General features: G+C 33.6%; 1 protein-coding gene across 2 annotated transcripts in view; it reads right to left on the reverse strand.

Annotated features, from left to right (window-relative positions):
* Positions 1 to 22,020, reverse strand: part of SOS1 (SOS Ras/Rac guanine nucleotide exchange factor 1) — a 153,568-nt gene that overhangs the window by 18,587 nt on the left and 112,961 nt on the right. For both annotated transcript variants that reach the window (XM_024118564.3, XM_028497117.2), the window contains 9 exons: positions 21,171 to 21,298; positions 19,734 to 20,389; positions 11,114 to 11,195; positions 10,232 to 10,354; positions 9,609 to 9,712; positions 8,238 to 8,460; positions 7,009 to 7,128; positions 2,736 to 2,898; positions 1,850 to 1,967 (listed from right to left, as the gene is read on the reverse strand). In XM_024118564.3, coding sequence (XP_023974332.1) covers positions 1,850 to 1,967; positions 2,736 to 2,898; positions 7,009 to 7,128; positions 8,238 to 8,460; positions 9,609 to 9,712; positions 10,232 to 10,354; positions 11,114 to 11,195; positions 19,734 to 20,389; positions 21,171 to 21,298 — 1,717 coding nt within the window. The remainder of the gene's footprint in view (positions 1 to 1,849; positions 1,968 to 2,735; positions 2,899 to 7,008; positions 7,129 to 8,237; positions 8,461 to 9,608; positions 9,713 to 10,231; positions 10,355 to 11,113; positions 11,196 to 19,733; positions 20,390 to 21,170; positions 21,299 to 22,020) is intronic.

Genomic DNA, 22,020 nt, shown 5'->3' on the forward strand with positions numbered 1-22,020 from the left:
AGAAGACTTATTCAATAAACCTGGGTCAACAAATAAACAATTTGGTGGAGAAACAAATTTGAATATTTCATATGATATCTAAAAGAGACTTCAATTTGATTGAAGAGTTAAATATAATTTTAAAAGTCAAATCATAAAGCTAGGAGAAAATATGACTGAATGTTAAGTTACTAGACTGGAAGAACTTTCTACGGTCAGAAACAATAGAAATCATAATGGGAAAAATGGACAGATTATAGAATTTTAAAAATACTGTATTTCAAAGAATAACAACTAAAAGGCAGACTGGTAAAATATCTAGCTCAAGAAATATCCAGCTAGATATAAATTATCTAGTTAGACTGGCTAGCTAGCTCAAGAAAATATTCTCAAATACATAAAAATGGTATAAATATGAAGATATTCATTATAACATTATTTAGGAAAGCAAAAAAGCTGGAAACAACATATGCATCAGGTTATAGGGTAATAGTTAAATAAACTGTCACACCAACTTTAAAGAACATCATGTAGCCATTAGAAATGGTAATTATGAAGACTACTAAAACACAACAATATATCCAGGATATGGTAAGTGAAAAAAGTAAACAATGTGTACCCGTCACACAATTACAACTATATACAATATGTATATGTACAAAACTGGTTGGTTATATAAAGCCTGAACAAAAATATCAGGACATAACAATGTTACATGCAGTATAACTTAAAGCTATATAGAAACTATATAAATAGAGATGAGGAAAAGGCTAGAAGAAAATACACCACATACTAAAAAGACTAAACACCAGATGTGTAATTGAGGTCATAATTTTTTTAAGTATTTAGAGGAAGAATCATCAGAGCATATATACCAGCAGAGAAAAGAAACCAGTGTGAAAGAGATACTGAAGATATAAAATAACAGGAAATAAGTTGGGATGAAGTGAGAGGGTGGCATGGACTTATATATACTTCCAAATACTACCCAGATAGCTAGTGGGAAGCAGCCACATAGCACAGGGAGATCAGCTCGGTGCTCTGTGACCACCTAGAGGGATGAAGTCAGAGAGTGGCATGGAAATATGTACACTACCAAATGCACAATAGATAGCTAGTGGGAGCAGCCACGTAGCACAGGGAGATCAGCTCGGTGCTTTGTGACCACCTAGAGGGGTGGGATAGGGAGGGAGGGAGGGAGACTCAAGAGGGAGGGGATATGGGGATGTATGTGTATGTATAGCTGATTCACTTTGTTATAAAGCAGAAACTAACATACCACTGTAAAGCAATTATACTCCAATAAAGACGTTAAATAAATAAAATACAGGAAATAAATGATGGAATAAGATAGAGGAACCTACAGAAAGGGAGAAGATTCAGATGGTAGGTTTCAGTCTTAAAAGATAGAAAAGGCACTACCTTAGTCTGGTGCAGAAGGGAAGGAAAAAAGAACAGGTAAAATTTTCATGTGTAGAAGGTGTGGGCCCAAAGGCACATGCACTATGATTTTTAGCCATGTGAGACTGTTTATAAGCAGCATGATTATCAAGTATGGGTAAATATGGCCATGCCTCTTCTGTAGAGTGTTTGGTTTACTAAAAGTCAACAAAAAAGATTTCTATGAATATTAAAACAGAAGTAAGCATTATACAATATTGAATGGCTGCACAATATGGAAATAAAAAGTGGAATGTACATATTGGGCTTCATCTTAAAGAAGTCCTCATAGAGAAAAATTCTAAGGGGATTCAGGTGCTAAATATTTGTTAAGTATTTTCTGCTGGTATATTAGACATGTGTTTACTCATTTAATGAAATAACTTGTTTTATCCAGAAACACGATAAAAATTTAAGAAGAAATGCTCACCAAAGAAAGGCACACATGGTGGATTAATAGACCTGAGTTTTGCCAAATATTTCTTATAGTGATCTTCACTTAGTTCATGAGCTTCTTCTAAAATTTTCTTTTGGCGACTTGGTATTTGCTACAATAAAAAAAAATAATGTTTAGGGAATATAAGTTTACAAAAGGAATCACAGGTTTTGCCAAAAAATGCCAGGCTTAGAGTAAAGCCCAAACACAACAGTATCAGTTTGATTCTAAGAATGATAATACTGCTTCAAAGAGACCATCTTCATAGACCCCAGTACAAACTTCAAGAAAAAGTGTGTGTGAGAGAAATCTATTTTATCTTGCCATTCCTCAAACAAGTATGTGAGCATTTAGTTGTACATTATATTACAAATAAGGTGCTGAAATCTTTTTTTTTTTTTTTCCCTGAAATCTTTTTATTCTTCTAACTTAGGCTAGGACCTGTGAATGCATTTTTTTTTTTTTTTTTTTTTTTTTTTGCGGTACGCGGGCCTATCACTATTGTGGCCTCTCCCTGTTGTGGCCTCTCCCGTTGCGGAGCACAGGCTCCGGACGCGCAGGCTCAGCGGCCATGGCTCACGGGCCTAGCCGCTCCGCGGCATGTGGGATCTTCCCGGACTGGGGTATGAACCCGTGTCCCCTGCATCGGCAGGTGGACTCTCAACCACTGCGCCACCAAGGAAGCCCCTGTGAATGCATTTTAATGAGACTGACTAATTTACAAAGAGCAACCAATTCAATACAAAATTTAGGTAATTCCACCATTTCAGCTGTTACTGAAAAGATAGATGAGGCATATAAAAGTTAAAGGTCATAATTGTTAACATCCTGATTCCTAGAACAGGGAATGGAAAAAACACCTTTAGATAAGCAAACCTACCTCAAACGTGTGGTCTAGTCTGTATACAGGTGATGAGTTCATAGCACTGACAACCTCAAGGACACCATTGAAGTTGTTCAGCTCTTGAAAGACTTGCAGAATCTCAATTATTCGACTCACCACAGCTACTCTTTCTTCTAAGTTTTCAGTTTCTACAATACATCTGGGAATCAAAGACAAAAAGTGAATTAAAAAATTTGGAGTTTTCCCAACGAAATATGATTTAAAGAATTTAGCGAACAAAATGGAATGGAGGGCAGCTATAGTGTAACAGTAGAGAATACGTATTCAGAATGGCAGGTAAACAGTAGGTGAATGGAAGAGAAGGCAATGCCTTCAGTCAGGCATGCTGCTTGTCACTGTTTTCCAGACTGATACAGTCAACCGGTCAGTCATTCTTCTTATTATATTTGGTGCATTCTCTCTCAGTATTGGAGTTCTCTGATCAGTCTATCATCTTGTTGAATATATGATGGTCTTTAGGATGTGGGTGTGTTCTAGGGAAACTTATTCTCAAATTTAAGAATTCTCTGCCTCTTATTCTTCATCTAATTGTAAGATTTTAGTGATTAATGCTTAATTTCTTTCTTTGACATACAGAAATAATTACCTACATTTCTAAGAACAGCTCTTTAGATAAGCACTATAATGTTAAAGAGTGAATGAAAGTATTTTACCACCATTCAGAATAAAAAATTTTTAATTACTTATAAAGAATAAAGTCAATGAAAACAAAAGCTCTTTACATTTAAATACCAAGAATCCTTGGAAAGTACATATATATCCAAGTAAATAACTAAAAGGAAGCTATGCTCAAAAAAGAATTCCTCAGTGAGCATTTATTCTCTATTTCTAATATTTGAGAAAAATTTTTATTTACTAATCACTTATCAGTAAAGAAAATATTTTAAACTTGGTTTTCAATAATGTGATAGTAAACAACTCAATCTAAGAAAAAATAAAATACACATATGGAAAAATAAATATAAATCAATATTAAACATTAACAAAAATGTAAAGTTGTGGATTACACTATTCTCTGGTGAGGCTGATCTAACACTGAAAAAAAAACACTGCAAAACTATCAAAATAAATTTGCCTTATTATCAAATTAAACATAACATGTTTATGCATTAAAGTGTTCATATACCAGCTAACTAGTTATCTAGACATTTTAAAAGGTATGATACAAGTATAATATGTTTACATCTTTTTTTAACTCAGTTGATATTAACTAGGTATACATAATGAGATCACCTGTGGAGCTTTTATAAAAACCAGGTAAGTCTGGGATGATTTATCCGGAAGTGACTTCAATTCTAATGCACATCTATGGCTAAAAACCACTGTGGCAAATGAACAAGAACCTCTTCACTGAAAAGGCAGAAACTGGAACCCTTGTACAATGTTAATGGTGAGAATGCAAAATGATGTAGCCACTATGGAAAACAGTATGGAGGCTCCTCAAAAAAAATTAAAAATAGAACTATCATATGATCAGCAATCCCACTTCTACATATTTATCCAAAAGTACTGTAATCTCAAAGAGATATCAGCACTCCCATGTTCATTGCAGCACTATTCACAATAGCCAAATGTGGAAACAACCTAAATGTCCATCTACAAATAAAAGGATAAAGAAAATGAGAAATCTATGTACCATGGAATATTATTCAGTCAAAAAAGAAGGAAATCTTACAATATGTGACAACATGGATGAACACTGAGGACATGCTAAGTGAAATAAGCCAGTCATAGAAGGACAAATACTGCATGATTCTACATATATGAGGTATCTAAAATAGAATCATAGAAGCAAAGAACAAAATGATGGTTGCCAGGGGCTGGGGGAGGGGGAAATGGGGAGTTGCTAATCAACATGTATAAATTTTCATGTTGATTAGCACTTATTTACACAAGATAAATAAATTCTAGAGATCTGCTGCACATTATGCCTATAGACAATAATACTGTGTTTATACACTGAAAAAAATCTTACCATAATTTTAAAAAGCAAAAAGAGAAAGGAAAAAGATCAGGAAATGGCCGCCTTCTCAGTAATCTACTAAAAAATAGGACAGAAATGAAAATGGTCTGTATGTCTTATGAGTTACGTTTCCTCTTTATAGACATAACTTTTAATTATTATGATGGAAAAGCGCTTCTGCAACTGAAGTGTAGTTATTTGACTTGATAAAGAAGAAATCAGGAAGCAACAGTTAGTGGGCAAATTCCAAAGTTTTACTTTTTAGAGGCTAAGAAGTAATAACATAAATAGAAGGAAGTCCTAACTTTCAGATGACTTATTTCTCGTTAGGAATTGCTTTCTGGTCTTTATCCACACTCTAGCTCACATTCCAGTCATTCCTTTATGTCACTGGTCTTGTGTTCTGGTAATGCCAATATGATCTGTGGAAACTTCATATCACCCTTATAAAATATGGGGCAAGATCATAAAAAATATGGCCAATACATAAACCTCTAATATCTGGCTCCAATTATAAAATTGTATTGAGATTCTGGACTTTTGACACGACAGTGTAAGAAGTTGTGTTCACTTACTCCTCAGGGAAACTGGTGAAAATTATATAAATAATTATATATATAAAGTTCTAGCAGTCTCTGGAAATGGCCCTAAGAGCAAATGGCAAATAAAGAAACATCTATTGGGACTTCTCCGGTGGTGCAGCGGTTAAGAATCCGCCTGCCAACGCAGGGGACACGGGTTCGATCCCTGGTCCGGGAAGATCCCACGTGCCGCAGAGCAACTAAGCCCATGCGCCACAGCTACTGAGCCTGTGCTCTAGAGCCCGTGAGCCACAACTACTGAGCCCACGTGCCACAACTAATGAAGCTTGTGTGCCTAGAGCCCATGTTCCACAACGAGAGAAGCCACCGCAATGAAGAGTAGCCCCCATTCACTGCAGCTAGAGAAAGTCTGCACGCAGCAACGAAGACCCAATGCAGCCATAAATAGATAGATAGATAAATAAATAAATTTTTAAAAAGACAGAGAAACATCTATTCAGGAAAATGTACAACAATTCAGTAAGAGAGGCAAGAGTTTGTGGTATCTGAACCAAGACTTCCTCTACCCTCATTCCTCAGAGAACCTTGCGGGGTTGGGTAGGGTGGGGGGCAGTTAGCTCAGACAGCCAAGAACACAGGGCTCCCTACCCCTCTGACCTCTAAAATGTCAGGCTTTACTGGGGGAGAACACAGGCAACAGTAAACTGCCTGCAAGACAGACCTGATATGTCAGATTTAACAAAAAAATATTTCAAAGTAGCCATTTTGAATTTGTTCACAGAACTAAAGGAAAGTATGATTTAAAAAGTAAAGGAGGGTATGATTACAATGTGCACCAATAGGGAGTATCCTAAAAGACACAGGAATTATAAAAGAAACCAAATGGAAACTCTGGATTTGAAAAGTACAATAGTTAAAATAAAAATTTTACTAGAGGGACTCAATAATCAATTTGAACTGGCAGAAGAAAAAAATAGTTAAACTTGAAGACAGAGGTAGTGTTTAAAAAATGAAGGCAAAATAAAGACCTTCCCATATAAACAAAAACTAAGAGAATTTGTTGCTAGCAGACCCACCATACAAGAAATAGTAACGCAAGTTCTTCAGGCTGAAAGCAGGTGACCCCAGATGGTAATATGAATCCACACAAAGAGCACTGGTAAAGGTAATTATATGATTATAAAAAACACTATAAATGCCTATTTTTTTCCTTATTGCTTTTCTTAACTGATTTAAAAAGCAATTGTATAAAATAATGTGTATGTAATGTATTGTTGGGCCTATAACATAGAGAAATGTAATGTATGTGAAATACATGGCCAATAACTACACAAAGAGTGGGGGAGAGCAAAGCTGTAACAGGCTAAGAAAATAATGGCAAATAGTAGTAAAGCAATAATTAAAACAATGTATTGTTAGATCTACAGCATTAATTATATGTAATATATATTACAATACCACAAAAGGGAGGGAGTGAATACAGCCAGAGGAGTAACATTTCTGCATATCACTAGAATTCTGGTATAAATCTGAAGTTAATTCTGTTATGATATATGTGGCAAACCTAAAAACAATCATTAATAAAGTAACTTAAAATGCTGCATTAGAAAATTATTCACTCAGTGCAAAAAAAAAAAGGAGGAACAGAGGAACAACAACAACAAAAAAGACATGAGACAAATAGAATTGCAGTGAAATTTATAATATAACTGCTATGAAATGTAAGATGATCAGTAATACTTACTTCTCAAACCACAGAGTGAGATTAGTGGTATGCCGGATCATTTTCAGAAGATTAGGAGAATTAATTTCTTTGTCTTCCTTTGTCCACACACTTCCAACTAATTCTGATGGCTGTACAGCTCTAAAATCAACAAGACATAATTCTATGTGATACTTTTCCCTCTAGTATACTGTTTTATTAAGTAAATGAGATAAAAGGTTTATGAAAACAGGAACAAAAACATTATAATTTTGCATCTTATTTTATAGATTTAAAAAAACTTTGTATGCATGTACCTGTGTACTTTTTTTTTTTTTACTGCTTTATAGTAGCATTTTGCTTTGGGCAAGGTTGGGATTTCTTCACAGTATCTTTCCCAGCACTTATAAATATTATCTAACAAATTAGGGTGAGAAAGTAGTTTGGGATAATTCTTTTAAATAAATGATAATGTTATAATAATCAGTCCAATGAGGGTATAGTAATCGCTGCATTCATAAATCTTTTTTTTTCCCCCTCCTAAAGGAGGGGGAAAAAACCCTCCTGGGAAGGGTACTGAGAAAGAAAGAAAATACATTCTAACACTGATTTTGGGAACAGCGATGATTTTTTGTGGGAGATCTATAAATGTAGTTCCTTTTTTCATTTAGTTTTTACAAAATTAAATAGTTTGAAATCTAAACATCCAAATTTAAAACTAGAAACAGACATTTTTTTGAGATAGTAGTTATATCAACGTAGGGAACTATAAAAGGCTAAATGGCAATGACTTAAGTTCTCAATGACAATGGCAGTAGCTAACTCATTGAGCCCTTACTCTGTGCTGGGCAATGTGCTACGTGCTGTAAATATATGGACTATTTTAAACCTTGCACAACAGCTCCAGGAGTAGTTACCATCATTAGCCCCATTTTACTCTTGAGGAAACTAAGCAGCAGAGGGATAAAAGTTACACCAGAAGGTTAAAGTTGCCCAAGGATACCAAGCCAACAATTGGTAAAGCCAGGATCTGAACTTAGCTTTACCAACTAGGTGTGACTGCAGAAAAGAGAGAAGCTGTAAATCCAGATAGAGCAAAGAGGATGAAGGAGTGAAAGAGGAGCCTTCCATAAATCAGGCCTTATTACAAGGTACTTCATGTACTATCTCATTTATGTCTTATAACAGTCCTACATGGCAGAAATCAGCATTTTATTTTAAAAGTTAACTCATTTGAAAGGATTTTTCAGCTTGAACATCAAATTACATACCGATATAGATCTGATTCAAGTAAAGTGAGTTGTCGAGCAATTTCTATTGGGTGTAAGGTGAGCAGGTCAAAAGTCTCTATGTGCCCAGGTCTGCTTATATGCCACTCAACTGTGGGAGGCGAACTCTGAAATGTAATATTATGACCTGGTCCATTGTCTCTTGCAATTTTTTTCCTTTGGATTATTTTAGTGATGGATTCAACCCACTTTTTCATTGCTTTACCTGAAATAACATTACATTAAAAATAACATTTAAACATTTTACTCAATATTTTATTTTTAAAAAATAGTTTAAAATCGTATAAGTGATACCTGAATATATCTTTGCTATAAAAAGTTCAAATGATCAAAATTTAAAAATGAAGTTCCCTTTTACCGTTTCCCTATTCCCTATCCCAATCTCAGTTTTCTTCAAGTGGATAACCACTGTTAATAGTTTGGTATATATTCTTTCACATCCTTTTTAAATAAGAGAAAGTAATTTATTTGTAGAAACTTTTCACCTCTATTGTTCTAAACTTCAGTTCAAAATATTATTGTATAATCCTCTCCAAAAAAGATATATCTTGCACAAATAAGATTTATAATGATAGATCATACAACATTAGCTGTTAATATAACAAACTTTGCATTTTATAAACCAAACAGTGCAGAGGACTCCTTCATTTTGTGTGAGCTTTTGATGTGGCTTCGTTCTGTACTATGCATGAAAGTACTATTATTTAACTCTTTATTTTTCGATTCTCATTTAAAATATATGATGGAAATAGAAACAAGTTTGTCTATGACATCCTTAGACCTATACAATCAAAGTATCTTGAAAACTAGAAGGGGAACTGGAGATCATCAAGCCTAGCTCCTCATATTACTGAAAAGGAAACTGAAGTCTAAAGAATCAAAATGATTTTGCCAGAGTCATTTATCTAATGAGTGGCAGTGTTTGGAAGAGTACTTTTGTTTCTCGGCTCTCAGTTCAGTATGCTCTGCTGCCTCGCTGATATGTTATGCACTGTTCACCTAACTGTGTCTTAGTCAAACTCCATCGTGCCGTTATAATGGCACAACAGTTCCTAATTGTCCTTTGGTACACATATTTTCAGATGTGTTAAGACAGCATAAATTGAGACTTTTTCTATCCACTTCCAAAATATCAGTAAGTTAATTTACTAAATGAAAATTCATTGGATCAACAGGATGATTATTAAACAATTTGTAGGTCAAAAATGGCACAAAATTTTAACTTTTCCAGTTGGTTATGCTGGCATTATTACAAATACCTCTTAACTACACTGAGCAGTAGTGATGTCAGTTGATAGTCACCATATTGGTACTTTTATTACACATAAAACTAAGGCACTTAAAAAAAAATACCTCTTACTGTTCCAATAAATTCCTCCATTCGCTGCAAAAGATCTGCATCTCTTTCAAAATCGTAGAAGTGGTGCTCTACCCAGTGCCGACATACATTTAATACTCTATGGCATTAACACAGAAGAAGAATCGAATTACATGGGAACTCGGACATAAACATTTATCACAATGAGTGGTATAAATGAAAACAGAGAAACTCTTACCAAATTAAATACAGCTAACCCTTGAATAACAGGGTTTGAACTGCACGGCTCCACTTATACTTGGATTTTTTTCCCCCCCCCCCCACTAAATCTATACCACAGTACTACACCCTAGGCAGGTGGTTCAATCTGTGGATGCAGAACCACGGATTCAGAGGGATGACTGTGGATTTTCTACTGTGCCAAGGGTCAGTGTCCTTAACCCCGACGTTGTTCAAGCGTCAACTTTAATCTTATAGGTAGCTTACCACTTTCAAAATTCTATGTTAATTAAGACTTATACAGTAATTTCTGATAATTCCTCTTTACTTCACTCATTTTACATGTTACTTCCTCCTTGCTTGGGAAACATCCCTATTTAACTCTGAAACAAAAATTGAACAAAAGCTTATTTACTTCAGTTATTTATTTAATGCTTACCGCAGTTGTACAGGCTGTATATATTCTTTTCTAAACCTTTTTAGTTCTGCACTCAAGGGCTGATCTCCATTCTCTATAGCTATGCGATCAGCTTCTGTTGGCTCAGGCTCTGGAATTTCAAACCTAACATAAAACAGAACAAACTAATGAAAAGATCAATGATATCAAATTATGCAAACAGCAAACTACAAATCTTTTCACTAGTCAGCACAATCAAGAGAGCACTGTAAAAAATACTAAGAATATACACATCAGTGAAAACAAGTGAGGATTCTATAATGTAAAGACTAATGATTTAATTTTTAACAAGAAATTAATACTTGCCAATATAAATAAAACTAGAAACATAATAAAGAATACATGCAAAGTCTAAAAATAAGTGTGATTATAAAGTTAAAAGAATGATATTTGTTTTTGGCTTGTGTAATTACTCTAAATCAGCCAACATAAAACTTTTCAAGGGTAAGTTCTGAAAAGCTGACTGCTCTTTGGGTATATGAAACATTTCTTGATTGTATACAGTACTTGTTCACTCTGTTTTCCTCAACATGTGGTATATTTGAAAAATTCTGTTTAGAACATTTAAATCATTAAAATTTGAATTTCCAGAGCCTAAATTCTACATTTTTATAGTCTTTAACTTGATTAATTCTGTAAATTTGAAATTTCACATACTGACTTTCCATGTAAAAAAGTCTGCCTATTTTTGTATTTAAATAATCAAAGCTAACATATTATTATAAAATAAATGGTCATCCAAGGGATTTTCTTCTTAAAGTATTCATGAACGACAACTTAAAGCTCATTCAATATATTTCCATATCTTAGCTCAATCTCATTAAAAAAAAGAACAAAGAATTTAAACATTTTAAATTGACAGACCTTTCTATTATAAGACTCAGTAGTTCTTGAGGTTTACAAAAGGATCTATATGTTGTAAGAAATGTCCGAACAAAATTGGGATCTATGAAGAAAAAGGAAAAATATCTTATTAAAATCTTTTATTCAGAATGATTAAAACTATTATTTACATTTTCAAAAGAGATTAAATAGTCAGTTTTTAAAGTCCCAAAATGTTTTGACCACACAGAATGCTTTGGACTTTGAAATCAACTGCTAACTTTAGTTTCTTCCTAAATTAGTGGCAAAATCATTGATACTAAAATTTTACATCAACTTATTTCTTGACCTCTGCACACTCTGACTAGCTGATATTAAACTCATTACTGGCCACAGGAATACAAAGGGAAGAAAGGCAGAGTATAAAAGCAAGCTTCCACGTGCTACATGGATCTCAGAACATCACCAGTTGGTTTATTTCCCTTGTAAACAGAAAGGCCACAGCAATAACCCACTACTTTTCCTGCTCTTCAGACTAGTTTATCTGGATTAGTTATCTGGATTTCTTTAAATCATGTTAATAGAGCATACAACTGGAAATTGGATCTTATAATGTTGTAGATTAAGTTAAATAGTTTCTAAATTGTTTTATGTGCTAAAAGTCTTAATTAAAACTGCTAAAAGATGCTTATAAATACCTGTTAGTTATTAAAACTATTAAATGTGTAAGAATATGTTGATTTGGCTCTATTCACAACTTTTAATTACTTTCATTGCAAGTAGACGCAATGAGAGTTCAATCGTAAGAGCGGGAGTCTTCAACCGCTTCCATGAAAGGATATGCTTTTCATTCATACTTCATGAAGTAAAGCAGGAAGCTGACTGAGTGTGATCACCTCTCCAGGCCTGCCTACTAGAGTCTCTCCTTGACAGTATTCTCCCAGAGTTGTGGAGAAAGGCTGCTGTCATCAGCACAAGAGACCTGGGCTATCATCTGCATAAAGGGAGTTGGGGGTGGCGGGAGACATCTTCTCATAATGGGGAATAAAAAAAACACTCACCACTCACTGTAACTCAAATTTCAACAAGGTCCACATTTAGTTCTAAGAGTCTTTAAAAAGGAGGAGGGGAGAATTCATTCACTTGAGTTTTTTATTGGGAGTATCCTTTTCCTGCTTCACATCACTATGGAATGGTAAGCTCTAATTTAATGATAAATTTATTGAGAGTAGCAACTACCTTTATTTTTGTTAGGCTACACACTATGGATTCTTTGTAAGAAATACAATGTCTGTTATTAGCATAGAATTTAGCAAGAATCAGATTCATTTGCATGGAAAATCTCTATTTAGTCTGATTCTGTCTGATTAAGAATCACCCTAAATTGAGCCTTAAAATAACTATATTAACTTCCCCCGCCATGGCCAAAATCAAATTCATGGATTTATCATAAAATAGAAATCTATTTCCAATCTATTGGTATATGTGGTCAAGATAATGAATTGATTTAAATATCAGACAACCTTGAATTTAAGATTATAATAATTTTTTAAGTTAAAGAAAAATTTACATAATAAAAATATATTGGTTTTAAATGGCCCTCTTCTCCTTTAGCTTCATACCTTCTGATGCTAGAGTGGGTTACTGATAAAAGTGATTTAAATAGATACAATCCTTTAGTAATTTCCTCTTTGTTGGTATTTTATTGTTTGTCTTCAGTTACAGAGTTCCTCAAACGTTAAAGACTAATGTCTCAACCAGAAGAAAAGATTTTAAAACAGAAGGCTGTACAAGATTTTAAAACAGAGATTTATATCGGTTTCATCACAATCCTCCCTTTCAAGAATCTTCTTCCTGTTCTGCAAATCTATATGTAAAGGTGAGGCTACTCAAAACATCATGTACTTAGGAAGCAAAAGCAGTGGCCACTGTAGAGATGCTGAGCTGTCACTGTTGGAGAGGCCAGACCCTTAGTACAGAGTGCTCCAAATATCCCTGAGCTGTGTTCCAAAATTAAGGGTAACCTCTCCCTTTTTTAAAAGAAAAGTTTATTTTAGTCTAAAAGTCTAAAATCAATATCCAGATCCATTTCTTCTCAAATGCCACCTAAGTCAGGCTAAAAAGTTGTGGGATATCAAAGATACTTTTAAATTGAAAAACAATAAAAGCAAGTTCTAAGTGAATTAAAGTATGTTTCAAGAAAACTGGCTATTTTTAAAGGCAAACTATTTTAAAACAGCCTTTTCATCTTATACCAAAACTTCTGGCCATTTCAGTGCTTTACTAACTGATGACAATGCTGGGAAAGTCATGATGTGCCTCAGTGCCACATCAGTCAAAAGGGATCACATCAATTCCTGATGTCTGTTACGTAATGAATTCAAAGAGCATTCACATAATTCATTCCATATGATTTCTGTGAAGTGAGCAGGGCGGCTGCTGTTTTTCCCTTTCTAGATATGACAGAAGTAACTAAGAGTTATCTAAAGTCACACAATAGAGTGAAAGAGGTGGAACCAGAACCTAGATCGTGTGATTTCTGATTTACTGCTTTTTTCTGCCATATCACCTCAACTCCCTGGATTAAAGGATCTGTTAAGGTTTCCAAAGCTGTGAGAGCTAAATATAAAGAATGAATCCATGAGTTACATAATCACTGTAGAAATTTACATAAATGATTAATTCAGAATGAAGCTGTAAACTGCTAATCTTGGTTAAAGGCACTAAAGTCATTGAGAAATTAGCAGTCTAATTGTGATTCTGTAATTCTTGTTAAGCCTTCTTCCAGATTTTAGGAAGTAGCAGCTGTACCTTCCTGTACACTATTCAGAAGAGGAGTTTCTGAAGCTGGCGGTGAAATAAACACTCCCACAATCATCACTGTTGTATTAACTTCTAAAGTGACTCAAGTTTAAGTTGTTTTTAGCTTGATTAGAAATTAGAGCAGTCTTGCCAACAGAAAAAACCAGCAGAAGCTAAAAATAAACCAAGAAAAACTGGCAAGAGTTTAAGTACTTTCAAAAAACATCTTAAAGGCTGCATATATTCCCAGGCTTGTGTTAATTTAGGCTCTATTTCTAGTTTCTAAAGCAGTGGGAAATTGCTAATGAATGAAAAACTTATATTAAGAGAGGACCTAACATCTATATTTGAAATTTTGCACAAAATTCCATATTCCAGAAGCTATTTTTATTTCTATTGGTTTCCCCATTTCAGTGATAGTGACACATATAATGTCACACTAACCACTGGAAACCTTTATCTTATTGATGATACAAAGGATTAAGATAATTAGATATTTTTAAAGTACCCGTCAATAAGAACAGGTTATATAATTCTGTAGGAAAACAAAGTACCTACATACATTTATCAGACAATGATAATAGCTAAGTTTTACACTGTCTCTGTTACCCACCTGTATTATAAAGTGATGTTTCAGAGACAGATGGAAGGCAAATGCATTAAAAATATAAAAGCCAGGCTGATTTGGTTTTAAAACATAAGCACAAATACTTGTGGAGAAAATGAAAATCAACTATTTCGATATTCTCCTCTTTCTATCGCTAGTGGATGTAATTCCACAAACCTCTTTCTCAAACACAACCCCTAATGGATTTCAATATGAGCAATGGCAAAAACATCCTCTGTGGCTTTTCTTCTTCACCATTTTAGGTAACACTCTTTTCTACTCTCAAAGCCCTGTACTAAGATGTCCACCATGTTCACTAGCTGCTCTGCCTCCGTCTACCCAACCTCTCTGTGTGTACAAGTACCTGCCAACTCTACCATCAAGTCCCCGGTCTCGGCCCAGGCTATTTCAAATATGAGCCGTGTTTTCCATTTTCTGCTGGCCTTCTAGCTGCCTGTCTCCCTCATTCTAAAGCTATTTTCTTTGATAATATTTTATTGTACAATTCTTCAAAATCTTAGGAAATCAGAGTATATTTACATTAATGTTCAGAATACATACAGCATACTAGATTTGAGGTGATAAATTTAATCCTTTTTTAACACATTTTTATTGGCAAGGTCAATAAATTTATGAAATATTTGCTACATAGAGAGTTATTTATGTAAATACCCCTCCCCCAACCACCATAGTGAAACACCGTTAATCAGGATGTCTGTTCATGTGATAATTCTCCCTTTAATACAGCCATTTAAAACGCTACAAGAAACAATAAGCTCCTCAACAAGGATTTATAAACAATCACTCTTGAATTCCTTAAAAAAGGAAACAGACGCTATGCTGACGCACAAACACTTAAAAAAAAAAACAGAGTTTAAAAATAGAACAGCACTGCCCTATAGATCAAAAATTGTTCAAAAGATTTTTTTAAAAGTTAAAACACCCGAACTGAGCTTATATAGTATACAAACTCCAAAGAAATCTAATGCAGTTTTTTGCAAATTTTCTATATGAGGGCATAAAATAGCAGTAAGTACTTTAAAGAAAAATATCAACTGGCTTAAATTTTTTCAATACCATATTCTTTAAAAGAGAAATTCACCATGCATGGGAAACACCTTTTCCCCACACTTCAGTATGAAAAGCTTTTATTTCCATATAATGTCAGTTCTGAAAGACCCCTACCGCAGTCATCTCATTTCTCTGAGACTATCAAAACCAGACATACCATATTTCTTCACCCATGTTGTTTTAAAGTCTCAATAATTAATTTGTACTAAATTATTTCCTATAACTCTGTAACAGAAGTGAAATTCCTACTTTCATCTTCTGCTTTTTATGTATATTGCTTTGTGCTTTCTTACTGTAGGTAAAAGTCTCTTCACATCCTTACCAGATGCAGAATGATCCACCTAACTAGACAATTTCCCCCCACAACATTTCAGATGAATTCTGAAGTTCTGATGTAGTTAACGATTTATTGTATGTCCAGAAACACTGGACCTGAGACACTATAAATTAGATCCCACATAAAACCCTGTGGCAATTCTTCTGAGCAACAGTTAAGCACCTTCTAATTCACCTAAATTTACAGAGCAAACACCACCAATAGACTGACTGGATTTTGTTAAAAACTAAAATTATAATGACCAACATCTAAATATAAACTAAAATCTATGCATTAAAATAGAAGTTATCTATAGTCAGAATTTATTACCTATTTCAATAAGAAAAAAAACTGTACTCTGACTATATCTTCACAGTAGACCTGTGTTTGCGCAGAAGTGAACAAGTTGTTTATATTGCTGGCAATTCAAACCAAGCAAGTAATTCTCTTTATTTTTACTATTCAATATACATAATAAAAATTATATTCTAAAAATGAAAGAATTCATGAGTCAGTGTAACATGGTAGAAAGTATACTCTATTTCAAGAGTCAAGAAACCTAATTTCTAATCCTCTTTCTGCCATTAGCTGATATGATTTCTGGCAAATCACAAACTTCAGGGGCCTTGGATTTTGGTCTATAAAGTGAAGGATTGATCATCTAAGGTCTATAGCTCTGTTTCATAAATTACTGTTAAAACACTTGAGTGATCAAGCTGGTTGAAGCCACAATGAAGTCTGAATTAAGTAAGGTTAAACAAGTTTTCTGTTTTTTATGACAATGTCTGAAAGTAGTGCTTATTAGTTATTGGATTTTTCTCATTTATTACAGCCAATGTCTTTTATTACAATTCTATACAATGTAATAAAAATATGCAAGTTAAATTTTAGTTTTTGTTTCAGTGTAGGCCACAACTTGCACTGTATGTTCTCTGATAAAATACCTGTCAACCAACTGAACCAAAATTAAATAGAGCAGACCAACAGTTCTTTAAACAAATAGCTGATCTATTATCATTGTAGTGAGGACTAAGAGTCCATCTGAGCTGGAAAAGACCTTAAAAAACAGCTGCTTTCATGTTTTACAAGTTCATACATGGTCTATTAAAAACACATTCTATATTGCCAGTAATACATTTAGTCACAGACCTTACAGAAGTCAAATAAGCTAATAATTAATACTTATTAATTATTAGCTGTACCGTGTGTACGGTAAATCACAATTCATGAAAGCTGCTTATGGGTTTTAGTTACACTAGTAATATATTTATGACATAAATTAAAATATTCAATTAAGCTTCAAAATAAGATAGAAAAGAAAAATGTCAAGAAACTTAGCTACAACACTTCTGAACCCAACAGTGTGGCTTTTTATTCCTCAAGAAATTAATGAAAGGAATTTTTTAAAAAACTTTAACATTTTAAAAAAGTAAAAAATCTTGTCAATTTAAATTTGAATACACCCAACTTTGCAAAGTTCTATAAATTAAGTGTTTTATATTAACTAGAAATAAAACCATTTAAGTTATTCTATTCAAAAGCTAAAAATTAATGTAAATGAGAACTATCAAAAGTAACTAATAAAACACCATAGCAAAAGTACTGTGTCTACAGACATAGCTAGCATTGTGTACGTTAAGGAGAAGACTGCCAAGACTAAAGAAAAACTATCAAGCTATGCGTGTTCTAGTTTTGCTTGTTTTTAAGTGTCCTCATTCAATAAATAAATAAAAGGCACAGTCCCCTGAAAAAAAAATATTTAATTGTAGTTCTATAACTACTTATTAATAATCATAAGTCAGTTCTGTGAAATAAAGCAAGCAGTAAAGAAAATTTTTATCATTAACAATAGGAGTTTTTAAGAAACAATTATATTAAAAATTTTGAAATTTGAAAATATTTTCCAAATCAAATACCACTGACTTGTGATAGTAAACACTAGTAAGTCTTCTTTAGCACCTGCCACTTGTATTGCTCTACAGAAAGAAAAAAAAAAAACTTCTGCCTCACATAGATAAGAATCTAAGGATTAATTCTACTCTAAATAGTCTTAAGAACCCAAAACAAAGGTACTTAAAATAAAACGATGAATAGTTTAGAATGCTTATGATAAAAAGTTCTGTGAATCTTCCAAGACACAAAAATCAGAATAATGTGGCAAGAAGAATAACCTGAACCTTTATAACCTTAAAAATTCCTTCAGAAGTTAGCAAAGAAATAACTATTTTGCAACTACATATTTCAGGTAATGAATAAAAACATTTTTTTAAGCTGTATTCTAGATCTTAAAGAAGCTGATGGTCATCAACTAAATAGATAGGTCATATTAATTACTGAAAACTACCTCTCAAAATAAGTTTCATATGTAAAAAGACAGAATAATCTATTTTTCATGTAGAATCCTCGGCAGCTTATTTAAATTCTCTGTACTTTGATTTATTTTGGGGTCAGTAAAATGAATACACTGACTACAGAAGTTTCTAGGTGAAAAATCAATAGTAAAATTGGAATCCCAGAGTCTTCTTTCATTATATTCAACATGTTTCAGTTACTGCCTGCTACTACCAAATGGTATATGCTTAAAGAGCCCAAACTGCTTTTAAAATTAGCCTATGGAAAACACTATTATTTCACTATGGAAAAGACTAGCAAAAGAACTACCAAATTCAACTGGTGCCAGAATAGTTTCCAGAGAAAACTGAGAACCCATTTGAAGGACTTTAAAAACTGGAGAAATTTCCCCAGAAACACACATATCCTAGAGATAGAAATATATTTAAGCAAAAAGTTTGGGGATGGAAGTTAACTTACACATTCAACTATTTAAGAATAGCACTTATAAGAGTTGTGTTTGATTTTATATGTCTTTGTAATAAAAGCATTCTTTGAAAATAAGTTTACATTTATAAAGAGCTTTCACATATAATATTTCATTTATTCTTTCCAACAATATTCTAAGACAGCTGTTGTGATGTTGATTTTTGAGATGAAAACTAAGGTTCTAAAACCTTAAGGAACTGTGATAGAGTGAAGGTGTGAATCTAAATTCAGTGAGTGCTCTTTCCACAGTACTTTACAATCGTCAAACTTCCTACTATGTAGGGAAGTTGAAGAACACTGGATTATCATCTGTTACTTTATTAGAAGAAATAAAATTACTTTAAAAAAATTGATCATTATATTTGTTCCTTACTCTCAAACACTATATTTGATGTAGCCTATTTAAAGACAAACATGTCTCAACCCCCTAGGAATCCTCCAAACTCCTGTTTGTCTCTAAAAATTGCCCTGCTAAGGTGAAATTGTTCCCTAAATAACATCAGTTGTAAAAAGCAAAACATACTGAAAACTTAAATGACTCCCAGGATTGCTAAATTTAATAAATTTTAGGAATGGAAATTAAGAAAAAGCAATGCTGTATATATAATGTACTACCAGCACAATTTTGGTAATGGATATCAATTAGAATTTTTACTGATTTTATAATCTCAGTAATGAAAGAGAAAGGAAAAAAAGAGGTAAAGGAGTAAAAAGATTTTTAGACCCTAATGATGACTGATTTATCACTACTTTTAGTCTTGTTTCTGCCACTGTCTAACTGGGTAAATTTAGCCCAGTAACTTTATTTATATTATAACTCTGGTTGCAAAGTTAAAAGTAACATATGTAAATGTGGTAGAAAGATTATAAAATTTCAAAGAAATATAAAGTGACGGTATTTTTAGTCAGAGGAAAATGAACTCTGATAATGCGGAGGTCTCTTGCTGTCAGTTTGCTTTCTATTTTAGGCATAATGGCCTGTGCAGCAAAGAAAAATCAGCTTGAAGCAGGAGAATAAAAGCGACAGGCAAGTTCATACTTCTTACCTGCGTACATATGGTATGTGAGCCTCTCTATAAGTTTAATAACAGTTCCTGCTTTGATAATTGGAATTCCAGCTTTGGGCTGCACGTTTTCTTCAAATATGATATTTTCTTCAGAGTCAGGCTCTGCAAATCTATAAACATCAGCACTAGGGAGCCTCATCTGCTCCTCCTTTTCTTCCTGTAGCATTGTCACATCAAGCATCCTTTCCAGTGTACTCCGGTACTGTAAAGATATTAATGCTGCCATCCAATTGTTTTTCTCTTCAGCTGACTTGGCAGAAAATATAACGCTATTTTCATCTTTTAAAATTATTTCAAAAGCATGCTTGTACTCATTGGTGTCATCCTTGTCATTAATTTGTACCTTTCTCATAAAAAACTTTTCTTTAAGACGATATTCTGCATTGCTAGCACCAGGAAGTCTTGGCTGCCCATGATTTGATTTACAGCAAATCATTAAGCCATCAAAGAGAAATATGTGTCTCTCATGTTTGGCTCCTACACGTGTAAGAGTTCCTTCCATTATAAACTCATTGCAACACTGTCCAATGTCTTTTCCCTCCCAACCATCAATATTCTTCTGAATCTCGTTCATTTTCTTGATTGCTAGTTGTTTCCCCTTCATTTGCTGACTATAAAACCGACATGCAGATTCACTAGGATAAAGGAAAAAACATGGTTAGTACAAAGATGACAGGGAATCCATAATTCATGTAAATAAATGACAGTGCAAAAGTATATTTTAAAAAGTTGCACTGAGAAGGTTTTCACTATTTCTCCAAATATATTAGTGTTAAAAAACTGCACAATTTTGGAAACTAAAGCAACACAGTGGAGACATTTTTTAGTGCTCTAAAAAGAACAACTATTGACAAAATTCTACCCTATAAATTTAGCTACAGAATGATTATTTCTACCATGGCTATGAAATATTTAGAATGACAAGTATTAAAAAGTAGCCCAATATAGTGAAAAAAAAGAAAGATTAAAAAATTTATCTAGAAATGCTTAAGTAGACAATACCTAAAGATAAAAACCATGTATATATTATAATTAGGAAGCTGGAAGCATATTATCTGAATTAATGCCTTGAGTTACATAATCCCTAAAATAAAAGACACTACTAATTTTACTTTGACAGAACAATGATGTTGACATAAGTCTACCCAATACATGTTGCTCTGTCTCTCCTTTAGCTTACCAGCGGACTCTCAGGAGGTCTTGTCTGGGAGTATGCAAGGAAAATGAACAAATATGAAAGGTTTTTCAAACAATAACAAGTTCTCTTGCCTTTGATGTCACTTCCTCTGAAAGACCAAGCTTGTCACTAAAAGTATTTTCTTCATTGTTTACTTGAGGAGGGAACTGGGATCCCTGAATTGATACCACAATATTCAGGGTGAAAAGGAGGATTACAAAAAAAGTGAAAATATTCACCTCAGTCTTCGTTTTGCAAGACTTTTAGAACAGATTTTTTCCATACCACTCTGAACATTAAGCAAAGCTGTTATTGCTTGTTTCAAACATTCCTTGTCTTCTTGATCTTCACTCTTTTCTTCTAACTGCTGCAAAGTAAAAAGTGACAAATCTGAATTAGCAGAACAGTTCTGGCCAAAAAAATTAATAATCCCATTTTATTTAAGGATAAAGATAACATTGATTAACTCTTTCTACCACAATAAAAATTTTAAACCTGTCATAAAATATATTTTATTTATTTATTTGGCTGTGCCAGGCGTGCATGCGGGATCTTAGTCCTCTGACCAGGGATCAAACCCGGGCCCCCTGCATTGGGAGCGTGGAGACTTAACCACTGGACCGCCAGGGAAGTCCCTATTATTCTTTTTAGAAGTCTTTTTCTTCCTTTATATTACTATCCATATCAACATGCAACCAAGTTTTCTACATTAAAAAAAATGTAGAAACAGTGTTAACAGATGTCACACCTTCTGACAGGCAGTAATGTGCAGCTTCTCAGATAAATATTACTGAAAGGAAATGAGGGACATAAATTATCTTTTTACTATCATAGGTCTTGGCACCGCAGTAGACACACAGACGAGATTTCTTTTTCAAGTGTGTAATTTGGTCTTAGATTTCTGATTCCCACATTATGGTTGTAAGCAATGGAATGCCGAGGAAGATAAATATACAGATAAGGATGCAATAGTGGACAGGAAGTTGAAGACACAAAACCTCAGATCAAAATTTGACTCTACTTTCTGTGTGAACTTGGGGCAAATTACTTGACTTATGAGCCCCGCTTTTCCTATCTGTCAAATGAGGC

The sequence above is a fragment of the Physeter macrocephalus genome, chromosome 12 (genome assembly GCF_002837175.3).
Source record: "Physeter macrocephalus isolate SW-GA chromosome 12, ASM283717v5, whole genome shotgun sequence".
NCBI classification, from domain to species: domain Eukaryota; kingdom Metazoa; phylum Chordata; class Mammalia; order Artiodactyla; family Physeteridae; genus Physeter; species Physeter macrocephalus.